Here is a 27,062-nt window from a genome sequence, read left to right as displayed (position 1 = left end):
GGCCAGGCTTGTCTTGAACTCCTGACCTCATGATCTGCCTGCCTCAGCCTCCCAAAGTGCTGAGATTACAGGTGTGAGCCAGTGTACCCAGCCTCCTTCACTTACTAAGACTAGGAGAATCCTTCATCTCTGGACAAAAAGTGATGCTCTTCTTGGAGAGGCCTTCTGATATTGGTTCTATTTAAGGTGCAAAATAGGAGAGAAACTTAGGGTCAGCTTCTACAGAGTTGGAGTATCTTTGCCCCCTTAACTAAAATCTTTAACTTCTCTCACTATTCAGATGGTCCAAAGAGAACACAAATAAAAGGGAAAAAAATGTCAACATGCTCCTTCCCCCACCTTGTTTTGGCAAGCTTCCATGTTCCTAGTCTATATCTGTATATGTAAAGAAAAGATGAGTTAAACATCCTTGGATGTTTGGAAAACAAAAACACAAAAGTCTTTATACCAGATGGGGAGTGCATTCCTTATGCAAATTGTTAACATAAAAATAGTGGCTGCTGCTTTTGATTTACAGTTCAGTTGTCTGTGAACTTCTAGGTATAATAAAATATTAATTTAAAATTAGTCTTAATTACCCTAAACTCCTTATCTACGGAAGAGGATATGGCTTAATGGCCATATTTTTTTTGGAGACGCAGCCTCACTCAGTCGCCCAGGCTGGAGTGCAGTGGCATAATCTCGGTCACTGCAACCTCTGCCTCCCAGGCTCAAGTGATACTTATGTCTCAGCCTTCCAAATAGCTGGGATTACAGGGCTCACCATCGTGTCTGGCTAATTTTCACATTTTTAGTAGAGACAGTGTTTTACCATGTTGGCCAGGCTGGTCTCGAACTCCTGACCTCAAGTGATCCACCTGCCTCGGCCTCCCAAAGTGCTGGGATTCCAGATGTGAGCCACCATGCCCAACCGAGAATTTCTTCTTGGCAGGACAGAGCAGTGCACTCTCCAGGTCTCAGAGAGGAGACAACTTTTGATATTTTGATACCATAGCAGGGGACGAGAAAGACAAATTCTTCCTTCTTAAATCAACATCTGGCGGGGTCTCCACTGAGGACCAGGACAGCTCTGTCACTGACCCCAGGGCAAAGCTCTGTGTTGATGTTTTTCTGGGCTTTGGGGGATGGAGAGAATAGGTGGAACTCAGGATCCTTCTGGGCGGAGGGCTAAAGGCATGGGGGCAATGGCAAAAAAAAAAAAAAAAAAAAAAAAATCAGAGCTTGTCCTTTGGAACAAGTTCACCTTCCAGTGTGGGACCTCTCTGCAGGTCCCTAAGGTGTGTGTTTCTCTTTGTTCATACCTGCTTGTTTATTTCTCCTGCAGGTGGGCTCAGGCTTCAGTTTTACTGATGATAGCCATGGATATGCAGTCAATGAGGATGACGTAGCACGGGATTTATACAGGTGAAATGCTCTGCCTTTACCTTGGTCTTCTTCAGACCAAACATTTTTCTATCTCAATAGGAAAATTCTTCTACTGTTTTAATTATTATTGACTGAGACTTACGGTCCACTTCCTGAAGATAATTTCAGGATACTTTCACATCTACACACACACAGCAGAATTTTTCAATTAAGGATTATTTTTTAAACCTTTCAAGCAGACATCTGAAAGGTTTCTGCTTGTTTTTCAAAATTGTATTTAACTTTGCATTTTCAGGGGACAACATCTTTTCAGATATTTGTTTGTTTTGTTTCCCAGGATTCGTCTCTTTTTGGCTTTTGGATGCAATTTTTTACTTTCTGCTTCTAGTTCAAGACATTTCCAGGCTTGAAAACTTAGCTGGTTAGTCTCTAGTCTTCTCCCTTCATCTTATGAAAGTTTCCTTTTGCAAAAAGAGAAAAAAAAGGAGGGAGGGGAAATGTAAAGTTGCAAGTCTGGCCAGTGTCCATATAATTTCTCCCTTTCTTTTTTTACTCATATTAATCTTTGCTGTTTTTAGCATTTTTAAAAAAGCAAGTGACCTTTCTTATTTGGTCAGATATTTCCAGTCTACAAATTATTACTAGAGACCAAGTCCTAGATTCTTTCTGGTCACTAGGGCACTGCTCTATGAATCATGATAATTTACTAAAAGAACCCTAGTGGCCAGAAGGAGTTAACTAAGTCCCTACCTCACACCTCCACTAAGCACTCTGTTAATTACCACCAATCCCCAAAGCCGAGAAAGTGCATCTAATAGGAGTCAGAGTTTGCTGATCTCTGACAAAAGCTTTCCATTGTACTTTTCTTTCTCTCTGAGGCAGATAGGTGGCCGGGGTTGGGGAGAAGAAAGTAGAACTTCCTAGCTTCTTTCCCAAAGATCTCTCCCTCTGCCCACTGAGAGAAGAATATGGCTGTTGTCTTCTCCGCTTTTATTTTCCACATGTTCCATAATTCGATCAGGGGGATGCCCAGGACCCCACGCTTCTGCTTCCAGGTACAGTGGGGTCCTAGGGATATATTCACCAAAATCCTCTAGGGGTATCCCCCCAGCAGCTCCTCCTCCCCCCTCCACAGACTGTGGTCCTCACAGGCTTCCTCAGAGTCAGGGCCAGGGCTCTCTTTGGCACTGTGTGCTCTCTTTCTTCAGATTAGAAACCCCCCGCCCCCACCTCCCATCCCTCTTTGGTTTAAATCCAAACAATCTCAGTGGTTAACTAGCAAACACCCCGAGGGCGGAGGTTCTGTATTGAAGAGAGGCATCGGCCCCTTCCAAGACAAAGCATCCCTGCCAAGCCATTTCTGTCTGTCCTTCCCCTCCCCCAAAGATGGTTACAGCTTCCAGTTGCCCCTCAGTGTGGGGATGTCGACTGCTGACATGTGGTCTGTCTCCTCTTGCCTGACATGTAAAGGGAATCTATTTCAAAGCGTTCATTGTTTATAGTGTTGTAGTTCTTTTTGCTTTAGGCTCTTAGAACTGGAAAATAGCTAATCAGGGGTAGTGCAGAAAACTGATTTCAGCTGTTTCCTTTATAGTTTACACTGTTCATTTCCCTTTGTGACCACATTCTTCTCTCCAGCTCTCCAGATGGGTGTTTGGAGTAAGAAGGTCGCTTTAAACCTGCAAATGGGCTACTACAGGTTTAGACAGCGGAGCTTTCATTTTCTCCTTGTGAAAACCATCTTTCTTTTTTTTCTGGAAATCTCATTCTTTTTGACTATTAATAGTGCATGGCTGTAAGCAGTAGGACCCTAAAGAGATATTTACCGTGCACATTTATGGTGCTTTTCTTTGTGTTTGGAAATAAAACTTTTTCGCTAACAAGACATTAAAATACTTTCTCTCCCTCTTTTCCTGTTTGGAATATGCTAGTCACAATGCCTCTCTGGTTTAAAAAATTATGAAATTTACTAACTTTGATTTGGAGTATACTAGCTGGTGCGGCTCTCCTGCCACTGTTTACTGATTGCCTGTTGTGTGCCAGCAGCTTCTCTTGGTGCTGGTGAGACAGAAGTAAGCAGTCTCCAGAGCCCTTGCCCTCCTTGTGCTTAGTCTAGTAGTGGACCTATGGTTAATTTCTTAGCAGCCAAATGGAAGTTCTACTATAGTTTTCTCCTACATGTTGGTTTGCAATGGGAAATTATATGTAGGATTGCTAAACAAAGCTTCATAGCAATACAGCTAGGAAGCAGGATTTCTATACTAAATAAGAAGCCTCTGTGTCCTGTGCCAGGTGGAGAGGATCATGGCTCAGCCTCATTCAATGTAGAATGAATGCAGAAGAGGCTCCCAGCACATGTTCCAACAGAGCAGCAGTGCCAGGATTCCTCTTGCTGGGCTTGTGTCAGTCTAGTGCAGGGCAGGTGAGCCCCAAAGTGGGGCTTATCCTGCCAGGGTTCTTGGCTTTGCCCAGGAAAGAATTCAAGGGTGAGATGGAGGTAGAAGAGAACAGCTTTATTGAAGGGGCAGCGTTACAGCTCCATGTCTGCTCCTGCAGGGGTGCTTTCTAGTCACAGCAGCAGCTCAGGGCAATTTTGCAGTCATATTTAAACCCACTTTTAATTACATGCAGATTAAGTGTTGGTTCATGCAGAAATTTCTAGGGAAGGGATAGTAGCTTTTGGGTCTTTGGGTCATTGCCATGGAAAGGGGTCATAATGCCTGCGTATGGCCATCACAATGGCAAACTGATGTGGTCCACTGGTAGGCATGTCTTACAGAAAGCTGCTTCCGCTCGGGCCCTGTCTTAGCTAGCCCTCAATTTGATCCAGCATCTAAGCCCCATCTCTGTAGTTGAGTCCCACCTCCTACCTCAGGTCCACTGCCAGTGACGGTAGGTACACTTTGCCTGGCTTTTATTGGTATAAAGCTTTTGCTTACATCATCTGAAACTCGATTATCCTGAATGTTGCTTGTGTTTGTGATTGTGCTTCTGACTCCATCAGAACTGACCAGGTTGCAGTGCTGTCTTTGGGTCTACAGTGCGTGATCAAGTCCACTCACCTGTTCTGCCCTGCATCCACCCAACCTGTTTGAAAAACTATCTGAGGAATAATTTTCTCCTAGTCACTCTTCCTTGCAATCTCCTTGTGGACTTCTAATGTACCTTTCTGCCAGGAAAGAGCCCTTAACTAAAATTCTGTGTATTAGACAAGTCCTTGACACAATGCCAAGATGGCCAAATGGAACCGCCAGGAAGAGGCATGCTTCTTGTGCCATGTGGCTCTTGTACCTGAATAAATGCATGGAGTGTGTACATGTGCACACACACGATATATGCTTAGCAGTTCTGCTTCTGAAATTTGAAATTTCATGTGGGCATGATTCTAGATTCTACTTTCTAGAAGTTGCTTACCATGTAATAAGAAGAGTTCTTGACTAAAATACTGTTAAATGAGAAAATGACATATGTAAATCTAATTTACTAAATTAACTTGTTTCATTCTTCACTCTCTTTTAAGAAGTGGGAGTGCTACCAAGCTACCAAGTGCTTGCTTAAAAAAAATATAGCCAATTTTTTGGCTGTGAAATAAAAACTGTGACATTAAAACTCCATGCTGGTCAGGTGTTGGGTCACACCTGTAATCCCAGCACTTTGAGGCCGAGGCAGGCGGGTCATGAGGTCAGGAGATCAAGACCATCCTGGCCAACATGGTGAAACCCCATCTTTACTAAAAATACAAAAAAAATTAGCTGAGTGTGGTGGTGCACACCTGTAGTCCCAGTTACTCGGGAGGCTGAGGCAGGAGAATTGCTTGAACCCGGAAGGCAGAGATTGCAGTGAACCGAGATGGCGCCACTGCACCACAGCCTGGGCGACTCCGTCTCAAAAAACAAACAAACAAACTTGATGATAACTTCTTGAAGTGGAGCCTTGCCTTAGAAACTTGAGCTAGAGAATCCTGCCATTTTCAAGATAGAGGTAACCTGGGGGATTATTTCCACCTAAGTTGGTCAGATAAAACACAAAATACCTAGTTAAATTAGAATTTCAGATCAACAATAAATAAAATTTTAATGTAAGTCTGTTCCATGCAGTATTTGGGACATACTGATACTAAACCATTATTTGTTATTTATCTGAAATTCACGTTTAAGGCATGTCTTATGTTTTCATGCTAAATCCAGCAACCCTAATGAATCTCCAGCAAATACTACAAGGAAGTAAGCTTTAAGCTAAAGCCAAAGGCTTAACTGAGATTTACTATACTAAATTATCTATTAGCCATTCCAACAAGGAGGAAGAAAGAAAAGGAAGTAGTTTTTAGTCTGAAGGTTGGAGAGGGAAGGGTGGAGAATGGATGTCTATTTTGATCTGCATTCTAAAGCCCTCTTATTGCCAGCACAAACATAGAAGCTATAAAATGCAGCATCTCAGATTTAGTTGCTACAAAGGCCACTATAAATAATGAATACAGAAATAAACTGAAACTCTGCAGTGGTGTTTTCATGGTGAATTTTTATGCAGCCTTTGAAAATTAAATATAGCTAGGATCATGGTGATTGCAGTGACCCAATTTCGCCTCTTTGTAACCCTTGAACTTTTCCTTCCTACTGGGTTTCCAGAGCCTCCTTGCGTTTCATCTTCCCTGGATGGTTCATGGCTTTTAGTCTCTCAGCAGGAAGCTGAGCCAAAAACCTCCCCCAGCCTCTCAGGCACTGCAGTCTGGGTCAAAACACTCAGAGCTTCTGAGTTTCACAAGTTTTTGTTTTCTTTTTTTGAAATATTTCATTTAAGCAGAGAATCATTTAAAAATCCACTGTTTTCTTATTATGAAATCATTCCTTGAGTCTGTTAAAGTCTATTTCATCACTGAAGGGGCTATTGGCATTCTTTTTTAATTTGAGACAGAGTCTCACTCAGCTGCCCAGGCTGAAGTACTCAGTGGTGTGATGTCGGCTTATTGCAACCTCCGCCTCCCGGGTTCAAGGTATGCTCCTGCCTCCGCCTCCTGAGTAGCTGGGACTACAGGCCTGTGCCACCAGGCCCAGCTAATTTTTGTATTTTTAGTAGAGATGGGGTTTCACTGTGTTGGCCGGGCTGGTCTCTAACTCCTGACCTCAGGTGATCCATCCCCGCCTTGGCCTCCCAAAGTGCTGGGATTACAGACGTGAACCACCATGCGCAGCTGGTTATTGGCATTCTTTGGTAAATGTGTTTTTCTTTTCTTTTTAGCCCAGAGGCCCACTGTACATTTATTTCAATACCTGTGGCTGTTTCCTGTTTTTCTCTTAATTTATATTCATCTTACAGTTTTTCTGTTCTTTGGTTATTAAAATGCTGACATTCTGGGAGCTCCATCAGAAATGTTTAGAGTCCCCCACAGTGGGGGGTGGTAAGAAACTAAGATCCCCCTTACTTCACAAACCTGGGCTAATGGGACTACACAGTTTGCAGGACTACCTCCAAGAATTGCTACGTAGCATGTGAAACCTGTGTTATTTGCTCAGGGTGCTCTCAACAGTTACATGATCCAAACTGGTAACTCAGTGATTTGGAAACATGCCCAGAGTAGTGATGTCCACTTATCCAAACTTCTCCTTATCACAAAGTAAGCCCACACGTATTGTGTAAATAAAATGTCCAACAGGAGCTCATAGCGGAGTGGTATCTTATTTCAAATGTGAAACCTATTGCCAAAGACTTAGATTTGATATCCTAGCATGAAGAGATCCTGAATCATTTTTCTGATTAATTCGTATTGTTGTTGTTGTTCTTTTTGCAGTGCACTAATTCAGTTTTTCCAAATATTTCCTGAATTTCAAGATAATGACTTTTATGTCACTGGGGAGGTAAGTAGTCATGTTTCCTTCTGTGCTTCAAACATCATCAGAACTGAGATATATTATAAGTGTAGTTTGCATATTTAAAATCTGTATACATATATACATGTACACGTATGTGTCAATATTGATTCAGCCTATATTAAAAATTCTCCCAATTATGAAAATACCCTTCATAACATTTTTTAAATCCCAGGGCTCACTGCACGCTCACGTTACCATGGGCGCACTAGGTGGTCTCAGTTACCTGCCTTGTTTATTGTGCTCGTCATGCATAATGATGATTTGAAGAGTCCAGGCCAGGTGCCTTGTAGAATGTCCCGTATTTGAATTTGTCTGATTTTCTCCTCAGTGCTTAGGTTACGTCAGAACATGTGGTCGGGAGCACCACACAGATGGTGTGTACTTTGTTGCCTCTCGTCGGGAGGCACACGCCAGTTTGTCCGGTTGTTGCTGATGCTAAACTGGATCACTCTGTCAAGGTGGCATCTGCCAGATCTTGCCATTGTAAACGCACCTGATTCTGTTAATAATTCAAGACCATTTGAACACTGTTTCCTCCTAAAAATGCCACCCAGTAGTTTTAGCATCCACTGATAATCTCTTTCTGAATCAGTTATTACACTGTGGGGGGAGGGGCTAAAATGGTGACTTTTCTTTTTGTTTTTTTTCTTTTTTTTGAGGCGGAGTTTTGCTTTGGTTGTCCAGGCTTGAGTGCAATGGTGCCATATGGGCTCACTGCAACCTCCGCCTCCTGGGTTCAAGCGATTCTCCTGCAGCAGCCTCCCGAGTAGCTGGGATTACAGGCATGCACCACCACGCCTGGCCAATTTTGTATTTTTAGTAGAGAAGGGGTTTCTCCATGTTGGTCAGGCGGATTTCAAACTCCCGACCTAAGGTGATCTGCCTGCCTCAGCCTCCCAAAGTGCTGGGATTACAGCTGGGAGCCACCACGCCCAGCCAAAATGATTTTCTAATGTATCTTTATGTGAATATCTTTCTGGCATTCTTTCTTAGAGAAGACTTTTCCCTTTTCCTCCTATTACTTACTTTTAAAAATAGTACTCTGGACTCACAGATTGTTATTTATATTTGATCTGTTAAAATTTGTTATTGTTTTTGATGCTTTTAGTGTTTTAAATTTGGTCACGAGGAACCCCTTCAACTGGCTCCTGTACCTTTTTGACAGGTCTCCATTAGCCTCCAAGCGTGTCCCTGCTTTTTGACACAAATGTATGTTCCAGGAGCATCCTGTACTTCTTGTACTTTCCCTGCCATAGCCTTGGGATAAGTCATTTCTTCACGGGATGCTGGTTCTTTTTCATGGGGAATGGTATTTAAAAAGCAAGTCCTGAGCACTAAGTGGGCTCCTTGCTGCTGGGATGTCATTGCTGTTAGACTTTGTGCATGGGCAGAGCTAGAAACAAAATGACCTCATACTGATACCCATAATTCTAATTCCACGCCACAAGGTTGCCTTCTCTTTTCCCTGTTTCGCGTTTGCTTAACCCTTCTCCCACGTCGAGGGCTGTGGTACCTAATAGCATCAGCGTGTTTACTCTTTTGCTTACTCCTACAATATGCCCAAAATGGCTTCAGAATTACTACCTGAGTACCATTACCAACAAGAAACAGCAAGATTACTTTTGATATTTTTTGCTGCAATTATTTTTATCCTTAAATTGTATCTCACTACACGCTTAAAATCAAAGTACTGTGTTTAAAAGTTATAAGAATTCTATTTTTTAAGGGCAATGATGTTAAAATTTAATACACAATTAGATTCATTTGTCTATGTTGGTTTTAATTTTAGGGCTTGTTTTTGCATCCTTTTTAAGATCATGTAAAATATGTGTGCCAGCCAATCATTTGAGAACACAGGTGCAGTTCTAGGTGCTAGGAATACAATGGTGAATAACACCGAATAACAACAAAAAAAATCCCTGCCCTCATACATTCTCGAGAGGTAGACAGTGATAACTAAAATACATGCTAGGTACTGTAGCATCAGGTAGTGACAAGCGTCATGAAAGAGATGCAGCAGGGCAAGGGCTGGAGGGTGAATGAGGTGCGGTTTCAGATAAGATTGAGCAAGGCTCAGGCCGGGCGCGGTGGCTCATGCCTGTAATCCCAGCACTTTAAGAGGCTGAGGCGGGTGGATCACGAGGTCAAGAGATCGAGACCATTCTGGTCAACATGGTGAAACCCCGTCTCTACTAAAAATACAAAAAATTAGCTGGGCATGGTGGTGCGTGCCTGTAATCCCAGCTACTCAGGAGGTTGAGGCACGAGAATTGCCTGAACCCAGGAGGCGGAGGTTGCGGTGAGCCGAGATCGCGCCATTGCACTCCAGCCTGGGTAACAAGAGTGAAACTCTGTCTTAAAAAAAAAAAAAAAAAAATTGAGCAAGGCTCTCTGACAAGGAGATAAGGAGCAGAACCCTGAATGATATGGAATAATTTCTGCATTATTTGTAAGAAGGGCTTTCCTGGCAGAAGGAACAGTAAATGGAAGACTCTCCAGTGGGGACAGGCTTGGCAGGTTCAAAGAAAAGCACAGAGCTGCCATGGTAGGAGCTGAGCAGAGAGAGGCCAGTGGATCCATCCTGTAGGGTCCGGCTGCCTGTGGCAAAGAGTTCGGACTTTGTTCTGAGGGTAATGGGAGACCATAAAGGGTCCAGTGTTCACTGACAGAACATTTAGAATCCAATTCAACTGAGCACAGATATATTGAGTATCTACTATGTTTGAGGCACTGGACAAAGATTAGGAATTCAGTGATTTGTAAGACATTGACCCTGCCCTGAATCTGAAGGTCTAATAATTAAAATACTGATGAAAGGTACAATTAGAGAAGTATTGTCTCTGATCCAGGAGTCTTGATAAAAGAAATAAAAAAGGAAAAAATTAGAGAAGTAACTGTAAAGACTAGTAGCCACAGGAAAGGCACAAATAGCTACCTCTCAATATGGGATCCTCAGGAAAGGCCAAGCAGGGGAGGTGACAAACTGGGTTTTGAAGGATACATAGGGGTGTGTTAGGCAAGGCTCTTTTGGTTGCAAGTGTGACAGAAACCCTATTTAAAGCAGCTTCAGTGAAACAGGGCATTGATTGATTTAACGTCAGGTGTGGCTGGATCTGGGTGCTCATACTTTGTCATCAGGATTCTGCCCATCATTCCCTCCTGACCTATGTACTTGGCTTTGTACTTCTCTGGTTTCATTTTCAGGCAGGTTCTTTTCATGTGGCTCCCCTGCTTCTCCATCCATCCCAGGGCAGGTATAGGCTATCAATTCAACTTCTCTTTCCCAATAATTCCATCCCCCCAGATTCCTGAATCTCAGACGTTCCACTTGGATCCCATGCCTATCCTAGAACCACCAACTGGGGCCAGGTGGTTGGAATATACAGATTGGCCATAATGGTGCCTGAGGCCCACCCCAATACCCTGGGAAGGTAGGGACCAGGATGGGGGCACTCCTCCTCTGAACCACAAGAGTGGGAGATGAGTGGTCTCCAGAGGAAGATCCAAGTGATGACACCAGAGGTAGGGCTGTAAGGATGCTGGCAAGCACGTCTGCGGTGTCCACTTTCAGGGGGAGAAAGAAAGAATTTTCTATGGGAATAGCAAGTCACTGGAACTAGCAACTTCTTTCTTCTCTTTCTAAGGTATTTGGAAGGGATATTCTGACTGTTTAGCATACTACACTTTAGGTTTTTTAAGCCAGTTGTCCAGCAAGGATGATTTAGGACCTCTCCTGGTAATTTCTGGTTGTTCTTTTAACCAATTTCAGAGCCAGGTTAGGGAAGCGAATAGGAAGTGACACTCCCATTATTTGGCAGCAACCCTGGAAAATGCCCATTTCACCTCCCGCAGAAGAGTGATCTACTTTGTGTGTAATGTCTGTCTTGCAAATAATCTGGTGATATTGTTAACCATGATGTTGATGCAAACCATAATGTTTGGCAAACTTGCCAAATCCCAGATGAAAAATTTGACTTGGTTATTTCACATCTGCCTTGTGGTTTTATGCATATCGTTTCCTAATGTGTGTAGAAAAGGACAATTTTCTTTTTACCTTCCTTGCTGCCAGGATGAATACTTTTAAGGAAACCTGTGCCAGCTGAGTGATAAAGGTGGATGTGAGGTAGAGATTGTCAGGAGGTATCATCTTCACAGAACTACATGGGATACATTCAGTCTGGGGGCACTGCTCTGTCTAGAAGAAGAAAAAGCACTTGATAATGATGCCTTGATGGTTTATTATGAATATTAGATTGCTATGTTTCTCCAGTTTAGTTTGTCCCATCTGGGTTGTCTTCTGTTTTAAGGCTTGGTGGCAGAAAAGAGAAGTGGAAGGCTTTCTGGATTAATAATTAGGAGACCAGGGATTCAGGGCTGGCTTTGCTCCTCCCTGGATGATTTGAGTAAAGTCTTTCAGCCTCCCTGGGCCTCTGCTTTTCATCTAATCAGAGGGCTTGTTAAATTAGATCGCTTCCAGGGATATTTTACTTTGCTAGAAGTTCAGATGCAGTTATCTAGACCCACTCTTAAAGCATCTGTGTGTAATTGCAGTTTTAACGTAATACCCACCCATTTTCCACCAAAAAACAAGACAAATTGTTCTAGATTTTTCAAGGAAAAAAAAGTCCTTTCTCTTCTAAACTCTTAATTTTCTCACACCCTTAGGAAAGCTGAATCGGTTTGTAGCACCGTCTTCAAAAAAATCAATGCACAGATTCAGAAACAGTTTTCTGCTTTTCAATGTAAATGCACCAGACCTAAATATCTTCACATTTGTGTGCGATGAATGAGAGGAGCCTGATGCTCAAGGGGTCTGGAGCAGCTGTTCAGAACCCTGATGTGGTATGAAGGAGTCTGGAAATAATAATAGTACCTACTGCATAGGGTTGTTTTGAGCATTTAGCTAGATAATCCTTCTCAGTTATTAGCATAGTGACTGGCTGTGGTGAGCACCCAACATGTGACGACTGTTATTCCCCTTCATGTTGAAAAGCTGGGTTAATACATTATGACTCCCAGCCTCATGCGGGTGGACAAGAGCTGAAGTGTTAAAACGAGCTCCGCTGACTCGTTGCTGGGATATGGCATTGTCCCCTCTACTCTGTGTCTATTATTCTGAAATCATTTTTAAAAGCAATAGTTACTTTCTAAAAAGAAAACGGAGCTTAGCAGTTGACATTAGAAGTTGTGCTTGTGCATTTTTTACATGGACAGCAGCAAAATGTGTCAGGGCCCACCCCAGACTCTGCCTTGCCCCGTGGGCGATGGTGTGGCCACACCAGGGAAAGTGGAGTGGGCCTGCCCTCAGTGCCAAGGAAATGGGAGGAGCTGCTTTGCCTTCTTCCTCCTCCTCTTCCTTTCTGCCCAGAACACCAACTGGAATTAATTTTCTCTAAAAAGAGACAAATGTGTCTGTAAATCACCCTCCTCAAGGCATTAAAAAAAAACATACTTCAAAAAGACAAACAAGCTGCATTTAATTCCCATAATTAACTTTCTTTATACGTGTTATCCTTTCTGAGCCAGTAGCTATTAGTGAGGTTGCCCTTGTTCTTGAGACACAGGCACATGTAGCATCCTCTCAATTGTACGTGAGCACAGCTAGAAGTTAAAACAGCCCTCACTGGAAGGCAGGCAGGTGACAGGATCGGGGGACTGCCCCTTGTTCTCTGAGCCTGTGACTTTATGTGCCGCTCAGGGGAACGATTCAGTGCATGTGGGAGGTTGTGGCAATGCATGAAAACACTTCGCAACTAGCAGGGCCTGTGGTGAAAACTGGGCATCTCTTCTCCATCAGCAAAAAAGGCAGACTCTTTAGAAACAGTTTTGCAATCTTAATTTATTTGAGGATCAAATAGAGACAAAACTTCGAAGCTGTTTAAAAATGAATTAGGGAGCTTAATGGGATACTTAATCTTCATCTGCACAGGTGACGTCCCTGTTGGAAGCATAGTGTCTGACAATCTTTATTGAAATCATCATGGCCCATTGGGTTGGGGGTAAGCTCCCAGTGTGTGAGAGCTGTGTTTGTTTGTTTTATTCAATACTAAGCAAAGCGCTTAATGAATATTGTAGAATGGTGTTCATGCAAGGCTGCCTTTAGATAAAATAAAAATATCAATAATTCTTTCTTGCATCTTTTTGCCTCCCTTTTAAAAAAATTATTATTTTAGGTTTGGGGGTACATGTGAAGGTTGGTTACATAGACAAACACTTGCCATGGGGGTTTGTCGTACATACTGTTACATCACCCAGGTAAAGTTCTGGACCCAATAGTGATCTCTTCTGCTTCTCTCACCTCCTTTTAATTGCCCTTCTCTCTCCACACTAGGTCCTGGGCCCTGGGGACTCTCCTTGGCCTCCACCATTTTTCAGGGCCACCCTCCCACCTCAGCCTTTCCTCAGTCTGTTGTGCTCAGCTCCTATTTCTCCACGCTTCTTCCATCCCCATCATGATTGTTCTGTTTCTCTCCCCCATTCTGTCTTCTTATCAGCTCACTGTTCCATAGAAAGGATCTGATAAATTAAAACCAGTATGGTGGACTGTCAACATGTGTGCATTTAAGTAGAGAGTAGAGCCTACCTCATGGATAGATATTTGTAATAGGACAATTTCAAATACTGGCATGCAAACAGAGGGGTGGCAACCAAGGTGGGGTGGGAGAGCGCTTCTAGAAGGAGGTCTGTAATTACTAGCATCCTTTGTAAGTCTGTGCCATCATCCTGTTAGCCCAGGTTCGGGATCATTGAATGTGATGCCTAGAAGGGATGTTTTGAGAACACGTAGTTCACATATTTTATCTGTAGATTTTACTAGAGAATATTTATTGAGAATAGACTGTATGGTAGGCATCATGCTGAGAACTGGTTTATGCATTACCTTGGAAATAGGTTCTATGATTATTCTTCCTGTTTTACAGGTGAGGTGACTGAGGCTTAGTGAGGTTAGGTATGCCTTACCAAGGCCACCCAGCCGGAAACTTGAGGAACCAACATTGGAACCTGAATAGTCAGACTCTGGAGCCTGAAGATGCCAGTAAAGGAATGAGCTAGTGGTGCAGCCTTGTTCACCAAAATGCTTGTTCTCCAAGCTGGGTGCTCTTACCTAGTGCTTGCACTATCTGCAGGACCTGCTTCAGATGTCAGGGAAGCAGACATCCCCTTCCATATTTTATGCTGAATCTTTAGGGTTATCAACCTTACACAAACAGAAAAGAAGTTCCCTAGCTTCTTGAATGTCTCTGACTTTCTGGCCAAGACTTAGTTTTAATCATAAAGACTTGGCTTTGATCATTCAGTTTTATAGAGTAAGTGGAAGTTTCAAGTGATATAAAGACTTGAAGTCTTCGGAATGCAATTATTTCTCAAGGCTTGGAACTTGCTGAATTTTATTAGATAACATTCAAGCTGTTTTAACTCTTGAACCCATGACAAATGTCCATTTTCAGTTGTGCTCATCTGTACTTGCCAATATTTTCTATGAGAATTGAAAACGGATTTGTGACTGTTTAATGAGTTTAATATTACAAAAATCAAGGATTAAGCTGCAACCGGAGAACCGAACAAGGGCATATGGAAATGTTTGCAAGTTGGGTCTCTGGCTTTTGGACAGCATATCCAAGTCAAATCAATACATATATTGCTGAGGTTGCATGGATAAGAATATGAGTAAATCAGAAGTCATTATAAGCTTTGTCAGAAATGAACTACCATGCTGGAGCAGGCAGCAGAGAGACATAAATAGTACCTGAAGAGATGAGAAGTTTAGGTTGGGGATGAGAAAGGCTAACTTACATCTATTATGCAGCTTCGTCCTTATGAATTGTATCTATAGTGAGCAAACAAAGACTCAGTTTGTTGACTGTGGCCCAGGGTGTTCAGGCTTTTAAATAAAGAGTAACTGCAGTCTCCATTTGAAACAAAAGGGTTTATTCATCTCATTGAGGCACCTGGCTTCAAGCTGAGTTTCTCCAAACTGGCACTCAACTCAGAGTAGGTGGGAAAAGGATGCATCTTGTTCACCTATGCCTGTCAATTATGGCTTTTTAAAATTATCTAAGGAGCAGCTTCTCAATACAAAAGAAGAATATATCATTTGGGAGGCAGCATGTGTTTTTGCATAAGTTAATGTGACTAAAAATTGGCTGTAGATTGAAAAGTTTTTGCTATATGCCTATAGATTTTGCAGGTTTCTTTTTAAGCCCATTTGCAAAAGAAATACATGCTTTGATAAAGCCATATTCTTGTTAGAAGGCATTTTTTTTTTAATTGCAGCAATGTGGTCTTGAAATGAGATGACGCATGGTCTAGAAATGTCTAGGAAGTTATAGAGATTACCACAACACTGAAATTCCAGCTTTCCTCATTCATTAATTTTCTCAACTGGCCATTTTAAGGCCATACTGCTGTCTTCAGAGAAAATAATGGTACTGAGGGAAGTAAGATTCTACCCCAGACTAGATGAAGCCAAGGTAGGTTGCCCTAGCTTAATCCTGTCCTCTTGGCTGCTAAATGATACCCATTACACGGAGCTTTTCACCAGGTTTTGTGGCTTTGCTGGGGTGTTCAGTGTGTGCATAAAGTTCTCTTTGAGCAATGAAGGTCTCTTGTTCCCTCTGGTCTTCTCCCACAAATGGGCGGCAGCTCTATTTTAGTCTGTGCCTGGGATGAGCCGGAGAAGAAGGCAATGATATTACTGTTTCCAGAAGGGCAGTGTGCCTTGATTCCTTCTAGGGATACATAGGAGCTCTCACCAGACCAGTAGTGAATTATTCAAAGAAGGATTTTTTTTCTCCTGTGCAGCTGGGGAGAGTGGGGTTCAAGCAGGGCAAGGAGCTTAGAATGCCCCTCAGGGTCCTCAGTGTTCTGCTGCTGAAGTTGACAACTCCCTCTTTCCACCTGCCAGGCAGGAAATAGAAACTGAGACCTGTGGACAGTGAAACTTTGTGTCCAGGTTTAGCTGTGTCTCATTTCAAAAGCCATTGCTCATTATTGATGACAAAGTTCTGAATGTTTTTACCATGAAATGTGTACCTAGAAGCAAGGCAGAAAATGAGTATAACTATCTGGGTTTTTTTTTTTTTTTTTTTTTCCCCTACTGAACTTCAGAGAAATGTAGTCAACTGAGAGTAGCTTAAACAATAGTAACTGCTACCATATGTGAAATTTCTATAAGAGGATGTTGTTTCCATTTTAATATTATTCTCTGACACTATTTGTTTTCCTCTGGAGGAGCTGCTTGAAGCTGGACTTTAGCTATGAAATCTTTTTCCCTTCCTTGAAAATAACCAAATGGCAGGTTACAGTAAGTAGGCTATGAATGTTGTTGAAGCATATAAGCAAAGAGAGATTCATTCAGGCAAAAAACAATTATAAGTTTTCTCTACACCCAATTTCATTGTGTTTTTACACATCTGGGTAATTAACCAAACATTACATTCTCTTTAACTATTTTTACAAGTACAATGTGCTCCTCACGGGATTTCCATTAGGCTGGGGGAAAAAAAAAAAAAAGATTGCAGACCAAGATTCAAAACTACTATTTAACTGTGATGTTGGGGCCTTTTTCTCTTGCGGGAGAAATAAAAGATTGAGAGCTGAACTCTGAGATCTTTCTGATGTAGGAGGAGAATTGGAAGTTTATTGCTTCTTTAAGCTCCAGCAAATACAAGCATGTACAAACACACTCTAATACCTCGGGTCCTTCTTGTTGGAGGTGAGCTCGAAATACGGCCACCATGGGAAAAATTAACCAAGTAAGGGCAGTGCTGGAAATTGCAGCTTGAAGCTCCTCTAAGTATTACAAAGGAATAATAAGGGCAGCCTAAAATTCTGATGTGTTGATTGCTAACCTAGTTTAAATTCTGTTAGATGTGTTATGTTTATCTGGCTGAGTTTCTCATATGAAGGTCACTGCCAAATCCTAAATAGTGTGTGTTCAGATAGTTTTTGGCCACGCTTTTCCTCTTTCTTTTTATAATTGCTTTGGTATTGCTCTGAGCTTTTACGAGGCCCGATTCTGATCCCATGTTAGAAGGTTAGTGTTAATTCACAGACTTCAGGGGCCTCATGGACCAGCTGCTGCCCACATTGGTGAACACCATGGGGAGGTCAGAGAAGCCACAGGGCCAAGAGTTCTGGTTGTTGTTGCTGTTTTCATGATTATGAGCAGAACTCAGAACCAAAGAAGCAATAGTTCGTAGAATTATAGAATCACTATCATAAGCCTAGGGGACCATATAGTTCATTTCTAATCCATAGGGCAGTCACACCTAATCCTTTCCCCCAAATATAGAGTTCTATAAAATATATACAGGAAAGAGCAAATGAGGTAAAATAAAATATACTTGATATATTATCTGGTTGTCTTTTGAAGTGCTTATGGTGGTCAGAGAATCATTAAATGGAGAAATAAATGATTCAAGAAGAATAAATAAGTCTGATCTTGCAAAAAAAAAAATCTATCTCAACAAGGAGAGTGAAAATAATTGAAATTTATTGCAATGTTTCAGTGTCTGTTTTCCATAAAAACAATTCTGTAATTGTCTACTCTGTGAAAGCCTGAGTCACTCAACCAATGGAATGATTAATGAAAAAGGCAATGACGATTTGTCACTGACACAAAGCAAGGAAGTGTGTGATAGTCATTAGAAAATAAAAAGAAAAAAAAAACAGATAAAGATGATCACTGCAGTTAGCAGATGTGGACTGAATATTGAAGAATCTCATTTTGGATATCATTATAGTACTACTCATCCGACTGTTTTGTTTTTCATAAACGATCAGCTTAGCAAACATGGAGTAGATGAACCCTAGGATGTAGTCCCACCTTGGGATGCCTCAGACCCGTGGTGTATTTCAGGACCACTGACCGAAATGCAATTAGATATGACAAAGGGGAGCTGTGGAGACAGCCAAGCCAGGGCAAATTCCAGCCAGGCATGTAAATGACATGCATAGGCCCTTGTTTCCATCACTGTAAAATACAGGAAAATAATGCTTACCTTAAACTAGCTTAAAGTAGGTGAGGTAGCCTGGCTCATAGCAGATGCGGAGAAACTGAGTGGGTGTTCCTTCTTAATTCCCTGCCTGGATACGTCCCAGATACACATGGTCACTGGGGGAACGTGCCATAAACATGCAGATGTTTCAGACTACATTTGCCGTGACTACTCTCACAGCAACTTAGAGGACATGCCCTTCTATATCAGAAACGGTCAAGAGAGATGTTTTATTACCGGGTCTTATAACAAGAAAATTGGAGTGATAATACCACTGGAAGATATGCTTTTTAGCATTTACCAATTTCCAATATGGAAAAAGTAGAAGTAGTGCCAGATAATTCATTTATCAAGTATGTTTTTACTTACCTACTTTGTGCTAGGCAATGTATACGTTATGGAAATAGTCATCTAGGAAGTGGTAAACTTTGCTCTATCATGTTTCAGTCAAGGTTTCCATAAGAGAGTTTTGAAAGAAATTGTGACCTTTATGAGGCAAGTTTTGTGCTGTATTCATTTTGATGTCTCTTCAACTATGTAGTATAATGTATTTTTAGTCTGTTTTCACACTGCTTTAAAGATGCTATCTGAGACTGGGTAATTTTTAAATAAGAGGTTTAATTGACTGTTTGGCCTGACTATGGAGGACTCGGGAAACTTAGAATCATGGCAGAAGGGGAAGGGGAAGCAGGCACCTTCTTCACAAGTTGGCGTGAGAGGGAGAACGCACAGGGGAAACTACCACTTTTAAAACCATCAGATCTGGTGAGAACTTGCTCACTATTACGAGAACGGCATGGGAGATCCACCCCCACGATCCAGTCACCTTCCACCAGGTCCCTTCCTCAACACATAGGGATTACAGGATTACAGTTGGAGATGAGATGTGGTTGGGAACAGAGTGGCAAAGCATGTCAATGCCTTTGACAGAAAAAATCCCCCAATGAATTCATTAAATAAAGAGTATATAATAATACATTTTTATCAGCAAAATAATTAGGGAAATGTGCTTTTTTGTCAATTTACAGAAATTTTACTTCATAAATGTTCACTTATTGTCACGAGAATGTAGCACAGTTAGGCAACAAACCAAATTTCAGACATGTAAACATACCTTTGTATTACACAAGGAAGCTAAAATGTACTTATAAGTATGAACGGATAAATTGCTTTGAGTCAATACTTTGCCTGAATAATTATTGTACAAGAGAGCTGCATCAATGAGGAGATCTTGGATAAATGACATAAATGACATTTTATCATTGCTTGGAAGGAGTTTAGGTTTTGGAGTTGGTCAGCTCAGGTATAATTCTGGCTCTACAGTTTAACCTCTCTGAGCCTCAGTCATCTCATCTTGAAATGGGAATGATGCTATCTTCAGCATAGGATTATGGTATGGATAAAATAAGAGCTCTTGGGGGTTCCCAGCCTTTGAACTACAGACCCCTGTAGAGTCTTGGAGATGCTGTGAAGGGTCTGTGAACTGTAGAGCCTTGGAGATGCTGTGAAGGGTCTGTGAACTCACAGGTATCTACATAGTCTCTCCAATCTGTTTTGAACATAGAGGCATTGCTGTTTTTTCAGATGTCTGTGGATTCATTTTAAGATTCATTTATTCAACAACTACTGAGCACTAACAAATACACAACATCAGTTATAGTGGACTCAAGTAAAACAGACAAACGTCCCTGTATTCACGGATCTTATATTCTAGTATGGGTTGAAGAGTAACAGTATATAAGTAAGTAAAAGTTTGTTGGAGAGTGATAAGTATCGAGGAAATACTTAGGGAAGTAAAAATATAGGAAATTGAGTGAACTTGCCATGCGGGTGTCTGGGAGAAGAGCATCTCAGGTGGAGGGAACAGCTAATGCAAAGGCCTGGTATCCACATTCCCGGTATGTGCAAGGAACAGCATGGAACCCGATGGGCTGTAGAGGAATGAGGGAAAGGGTAGCAGGGTTGAGAGTAGAGAAAGGAACAGATCGTGTCAGCCCTTATGCCTTTGCTTTTGGGAAGATGGAAAGTCATTAAAGGATAAGGGTTTAAAAGGGGACTAATGACGAGGCTACTGCAGTCATCCAGGCCAGAGATGATGCGATGGAGAAGGGGTTGTGGGGAGACGCTGGACTCTGGACAGATTTTGATAGAATAAGTAGAGTTAACAAGCTTGGCTGATTGACTTTTGTGTAATGTGAGAGAAAGGAAGATAGAAAGAATGGCCCCGAGATTGTTGGCCTGAGCAGCAGAAGAACAGAATTAATGTGAATTGAAAGCGAGGCTGCCTCAGGGTTGGGAATGGGAGCTTCATTTTGGACGTGTGAAGTTTAATATGGGACATGCAAGTGGAGATGTCAAGAAGGCAACTTTTGATGGAAAAAATACAAAATGCAAAGTTATTTGAAAAATACTGCTGAATCAATAGTAGCTCTTCCAGCACAGTCTAAAAGTAGTACTATTACCATATTTGTTAGGAGAAGGATACTTACAGAATATTTTGACCTTGAAAAAGGACCTTGTACTAGAAAAGGTTAGAAATAGAGATGAGTTCAAGTGAAAATTTAGTGGCCAGTGAAGAATATTTTCCTTTTCTGCTTCTCCTGTTCCTTTAATACATGTTGATTTCAAAATTTGTGGCATTATCAGATTTTGAAATCTTAATTTTGAATTTGAGATTTTTTCCTTCTAATTTTTGAATAGAGCTTTCACCTAACACGTGGCAGAATTGTGTTCACTGGCCCAAGTTACTTTATTTTGGAAGGAATTTAGAATGTTCACTTATTACCTGTTCACTTGTTATTTTTTGTGCATCGAACCTGTGCATGTCATTTGATGCTATTTGAGACAACAAAAGAATTGGAAGACAGAGGAGGTTTTTGCTATTATGGAATCTACAATGTGAGGTCAAGAAACCGATGATATACCTCATGTGGAAAGATTGCTCCTTCATTGTTACTTTATTTGACTTAAGTAGATATAATTTTATTAGCATCAATTTGTGATTGGCCATTTCAACATCTGTCCTTCTCAGTCTTACGCAGGGAAATACGTGCCAGCCATTGCGCACCTCATCCATTCCCTCAACCCTGTGAGGGAGCTGAAGATCAACCTGAAAGGAATTGCTATTGGAGACGGATATTTTGATCCTGAATCAGTAGGTGTCTCCTTTTTACTTTCTATTTTGTCTTTTAGGGAGATTAAATGAATTTTATCAGATGGAAGTCTCCTCTTAGAGGTCTAATTTCATAAGGGAAATGGGAAATATCAGTTGACTTTATGACTTAAATCTCCTAATTTTTACCAAATGTTTCATCATATCAATTTACTGTGCCAGCTTCCTTTGGCTGTTAGTGCAAATGTGTGTGCGTATTGTGTTGCGTTCTGTTGTGTGTGTTGTGGGGTATATGTGTGTGTGCATGTAATTATCCTACTTGGGTAACCAGCACAAGATTAACTATTGCAAAGGATTATTTCACCAAGTAAATGGGCTTCCTTAATGTCTTTCCCTCCCTTTGTGGCATTGATGTATATCTTTGTTGTCCTCAGGTTATAGGGGGCTATGCAGCATTCCTCTACCAAATTGGCTTGTTGGATGAGAGGCAAAAAAAGTACTTCCAGAAGCAGTGCCATGAATGCGTAGAACACATCAGGAAGCAGAACTGGGTTCAGGCCTTTGAAGTGAGTTCTGGGGGCCCTGTGCTGCCCTTGAGCAATTAAAACCATCTGGGGAGGGGGGCAGGTCAGTAGAAACACCTTGGTGCTCAGGCATTTTTTTCATTTTTTTGTTAGAGAAGGTTTATCTGTTAATTCTGTTGGAGATTGGGAGGCAAGTTGAGTGGGCTGATAATGAAGAAAAGGTCTGTCTGTGTTTCTTTGAATTTACTTTGGCTATATTTTAAGCCTGAGATCATCTTGGAGTGTTTATCTAACTGTGTCTTTCATTAACTGTTTTGATTTCTTTAAATGCCATGGAAGCCCTCAAGGCAGACCGTATCATATGGAAATCAGAAGAAAGGCAACCCAGGAAGGAGAGGCATACGCTTCACCATCTGCTCTAAACCATGTGAAGAGTTTTATATCCACAAACAGGGTTTCAGCTGGGAGAAATGACCAGTGTCTAACAAATGTCATGTGACACCTTGTCAGGAACAAAGATTATAAAGTGTAGTAATTTGAAACTCTTACAAAGGACCGTTGGTATTTGTGCATATCCTTACTTTGCTCCCCTAAAGTTAAACATGAGAATCAATAATTATGTTCTTCACCCTTTTCTTTTCTTTCTTGGTTATTTAAAATGTAAGAATGTACTAAATATTAGGATACAGAAAGTTTTTTTTGTTTGTTTTTTTGGTCAATGCAGACAGAGCCATGTGTAAACAATCTCCTTTAGGAGGTGTTTGCCACATTGACTACAGAGCCATCGTATTTGACACAGTAATAAATGAGGCAAGGACGGAATTTCGAGGACTTTGTTATTAGACACATATTCTGTAAAAGTATATCTAATGTCATTATTGTTATTAAAGACTGATATTAATAGTCTTAAGAGCATTGCAGATTAGCCAGTTCAGATCAAAATAGTAGACATAGAACCTTGGAGAGAAGGTGGAAGATAACACAGTTATTTTTCATTTTACAAGTAGGGTGTCAGGACACCATCTGAAATCCCCCAAGGCAGTGACTGCCTTGGCCATGATCTGATAGCAGCTAGCTGTGCAAATAGATGGAGAAAAGGGAGTCCTGAGCCATCTTTCAGAGTTCTACCAGGTTCTGTGTCAGGACACTAAATATTGCTGCAAAGGATGAATTCAGATTTTCTTGTGCAATTGTAAACACAAAGGAAGAGGGGTCTGCTTGGGGACATGTAGGATCATGTTTCGATTTGCAATGATAGTCTTTTGTAGGCTTTCTGCTGTGGAAGTCAGGGGGAAAAGCAGTGAAACTTCAGTATTTAGAATTAATAACAATTTTTATGTGGCACGAGACCAGTTTGCAAATGAGACATTTGATATGTTTTTAAAGAAGCACACAGGGATAAAGCAGTGTCAAGAGCAAGAGCATTTGAGAGGCTCACGTTTAGAAAGAAAGCAGAAAGATGACTGCTACTTAATATAGGAGCCTAAACACCTACAGGATTAGTGAAGCTGTAGAGAAGTTCAGGTATGTTGTGCAATCAGAGATAATGAGAACATGAGCGACGAGGTTAAATAGTCTCTCCCAAACCAGATACATCAGAAACTGGAACCCCAAATAGGCAAAACCTTTGAAGGCTTGGAATATCTTTCTGACCATTGGTCCAATATCTTGAGTGATGAAGTAAAACAAGATCTTTGCTTTTTCAAGGAAAATAGATAAAATGATACTTAGGACAGTAAACAACTTGTGGTTGGAAAGTGTTTCAGTGACTCCAAAGGAAGACTCCAACAAATCCTGAAACCCAAGGGAATGTAAATGTCAGAATTTGAAGCCTAAAATGATGAACTGTTTGATGCTCTGATCCTTTAAAATGATTTAATTAATCAAAGAGTAGAAACTCAGAGCTGGGGAGTACTTTGGAGACAGGTCATCTACTGCCGCGCGCGCGCGCGCACACACACACACACACACACACACACACACACACACACACACACACGTGAGTGGTGAGAATACCGAGGCCTAGAGGATTGCAATGAATTTCTGAAAGATACTCAAATAGATTGTGGCAGGTCGAGGACTGGAATTGTTCCCATTTCCACCCTAGTATTTCTCCTATGGCAATTTTTAGGCATGCTACAAAAATCCTGGGATGTTTTAGATATTCTGTAAAATGTAAAATGGCTGAACCTCTGTCCAGTATTACCTCTCTTTCCATGACAATTTTCTGAATCATACAGTTCTTAATTTCACAGGTCTTGACTACCCACCTTATTTTTTTTTTTGACAACGATTGACTTTTATTTTTTTTTTTGACATGGAGTCTCACTCTGTCACTCAGGCTGGAATGCAATGGTGCAGTCTCAGCTCACTGCGACCTCCACCTCCAGAGTTCAAGTGATTCTCCCACCTTAGCCTCCCAAGTAGCTGGGACTATAGGCACATGCCCGGCTAATTTTTTTGTACTTTTAGTAGAGGTATGTTTCACCATGTTGGCCAGGCTGGTCTCAAACTCCTGAGCTCAAGTGATCCGCCCACCTTGGCCTGCCGAAGTGCTGGTATTACAGGCATGAGCCACCGTACCCAGCCAACAAAGCACTTTTTATAAAAGCAGTTACTCTTCAAGGTTGACTTTATATTGCCGTTGGTGTTGAAGATTATTTCTGACAATGAGTTCCAAACATGATGTGTGCGTTCTGAATGACCCTGGCCTACGGTGCCCACTCTGGATGAACAAATTAGAAAAAGACACCTCCTCTGGGGTGACACAGTCTTGTGGGTTCAGGACCGGGCAGGCAGATGCCACCATTGTGTGAGGATAAGAGGTGGCCATTTCTCCAGATGCAGCCCTGAGCTAGGCTCTCCAGCTCAGCAAGCAGAGCTTTGGCTGGTTCCCTGCCCCTTCTTTCCCCATAGCCACAGGCATGGCCATGGAGTACACAAGCTGCACAACCAGATATGGGGCCCCGCGCAATGGTAGCATTGCTGGAGAAGGCTTACTACCACCTGCACCCACACCGCTTTCCATGGTGATAACTCTTGTCATTCCTGGCCTCTAATCCCTTGGTGATAGGAATCTGAATAACTTAAGCTGCTTCATATTTGAAAAAGAACGTGAATACAGCAGTGAGACTGTATATCAAACGTTGAAGCCTGGCCAGAAGGAATTGGCAAGGAGGAAGCATTGCAGGCTGACCGCTGGGAGCCAGTGTGTGCGCGGTTGAGTGTGCAGGCTCGCAAGTCGTGGCCTCATCTCACTTCTGACATCCTTAGTGGCGTATCCTCGGCAAGTTGCTTAACCTCATGTGTCTCAGTTTTCTCACCCATAAAATTAGGATAATAATACCTTTTGAGACCTAAATTTGTACTTGATAGTTTTTAAGATGTGCTGACTTCATTTCTTAGAATCCTTTCATGAAAACTACTTACAACTTAATACCATCATCAACAACCCCCTCCATGTCTTCAGCCTCTTCTGTGACCATTTTTTTCTCTTCATCTTCTTGCTTTGCCGGAAACCTGGCTCTCCCCTGATGATGCTGTGGTCCTTGTGGTTCTCTCTAGGGGGGACTGTTTTCTCAGGTTCTCTGTACCACTTGGTTCATAGGTAGAGTAGGTGTCTCCCTTGCTCATCATTGTGACTTTCAGATCAGATCATGTTCCCTGCCTTCTCCTAAAGCTTTGCTCTTTGATGCTCATGTCCTCAGAGAGGCCCTCCCACCACTTCCCATTGTGTCTACCTACTAACCCCTGGTTACGCATTTGAATAGCTGAGTTCCTGCCTCCCTTTCGCTCTCTCCAGCATTATACTTTTCATAATTCCTGGTGACTGTGCGATCCACATTGGCAATCCTTTTAGGACCTGGTCCTTGGTGCCTTAGCCTCCTCTTTTTCAATAATCTTGTTCTCCTCCTCATCTTAGCTGCTGATTCTCATACTCTAAAAAGCCAGCAGCTGAACCACAATCACACATTCACACATCTTTCTCCAATTACCACCTCCTGTTCTAGCTCCCTTCTGCTAATGTACCAATCTTACAGCCCGGCAACCTCACTGCCTTTCAATTCATTGACCCTCCTGCCTCTCCACTATCTCTAACCCCCTCTAGTCTCCATTTCTCCTGTCTTCAACCCACGGTCAGTCATTCCATACATTTCCAAGCTCAAACCCCTTTTGCACTTCTTCTGATGCCTTTGGCTGAACTACAACCTGGGTCAATCTGCCTCTCTGCCAGGCTGCGCCTGTCTCTGTGCAGCTGACAATGGCTGGAGGAAAGCATGCAACCATACTAACTGCTGTGTCCCTCAGCTGGTGACTGGGTTTTTTAATGTCAGCAGCCCAAAGATAGCTTCTACTAGCTCCAGGAACCTGTGTCTGTACCATATCCTGCATTTTCTCTCCAGGTCCTCTGGTGGACAATCCATGCTCCATGTTAAGGCACCTTCCCACAAAACTGACTCCCATAGGCAAGGCCTTTGAGCACGCTGTGTCCTCTGCCTGGAAGCTTCTTTCCCCTAGATGTCTGCGTGGCTCTCTTCCTCCCATCCAACATGTTGTTACTCAAATGCCATGTTCCAAGTGAGATCCTCTGTGACCTCCTCTCTACAGTGTCCCATACACTCATGCACACACATGACACTTCCTACTCTTTAGTTTTCTCCTTATTTCCTAACATACTCAAGAGTTTGTCACTGTCTACCATATGACATAATTTGCTTGCAAATGCTTATTGTCTTTCTCTAGAATATAAGCTCCATGGGGAAGGACCATTGGTCTGTTTTGTGGATGTTCGTTTCTCCAATGCCGTGACAGTGTCTAGCAGAGAAGATGTACGATAAGTGGGCGCTGGATGAAACAAAGGAATGAAAAAGTTACTGAATACATGAAAGCAGCAGAACACAGAAATGTCTGTACATTTTTACCACACTGATGTGTTCTTTCTCTCTTTCTCCCTCTCTCCCAACCTAGATAATGGATAAACTATTCGATGGCACCTTTACAAGTGATCCTTCTTACTTCCAGAATGTTACAGGATGTACTAGTTACTATAACATTTTACAGTGCATGGTAATGACAACATTTTTAAAACCATAATAATGTTTGCTTAAAACTTATGGCAAAACCAAACTTCTTTGATGTGGGAAATACTATAGATGACTTTGTACTAGACCAACATGTCCAAACTGTATTGCAT

The 27,062-nt window shown here is 41.9% G+C and overlaps 1 protein-coding gene across 1 annotated transcript in view; it reads left to right on the top strand.

The window, feature by feature from the left end:
* The window catches only part of CPVL (carboxypeptidase vitellogenic like), a 152,726-nt gene that overhangs the window by 51,483 nt on the left and 74,181 nt on the right, over window positions 1-27,062 (top strand). Inside the window, exons 6-10 of the mRNA XM_017527074.2 lie at window positions 1,325-1,404; window positions 7,151-7,217; window positions 21,264-21,386; window positions 21,779-21,910; window positions 26,837-26,935. Of these exons, the coding sequence (XP_017382563.1) occupies window positions 1,325-1,404; window positions 7,151-7,217; window positions 21,264-21,386; window positions 21,779-21,910; window positions 26,837-26,935 (501 nt within the window). The remainder of the gene's footprint in view (window positions 1-1,324; window positions 1,405-7,150; window positions 7,218-21,263; window positions 21,387-21,778; window positions 21,911-26,836; window positions 26,936-27,062) is intronic.

The sequence above is a fragment of the Cebus imitator genome, unplaced genomic scaffold (assembly GCF_001604975.1).
Source record: "Cebus imitator isolate Cc_AM_T3 unplaced genomic scaffold, Cebus_imitator-1.0 Scaffold45, whole genome shotgun sequence".
NCBI lineage: Eukaryota > Metazoa > Chordata > Mammalia > Primates > Cebidae > Cebus > Cebus imitator.
The sequence above is the reverse complement of the archived record's forward strand: the minus strand, read 5'-3'. Positions and strand labels throughout refer to the sequence as shown.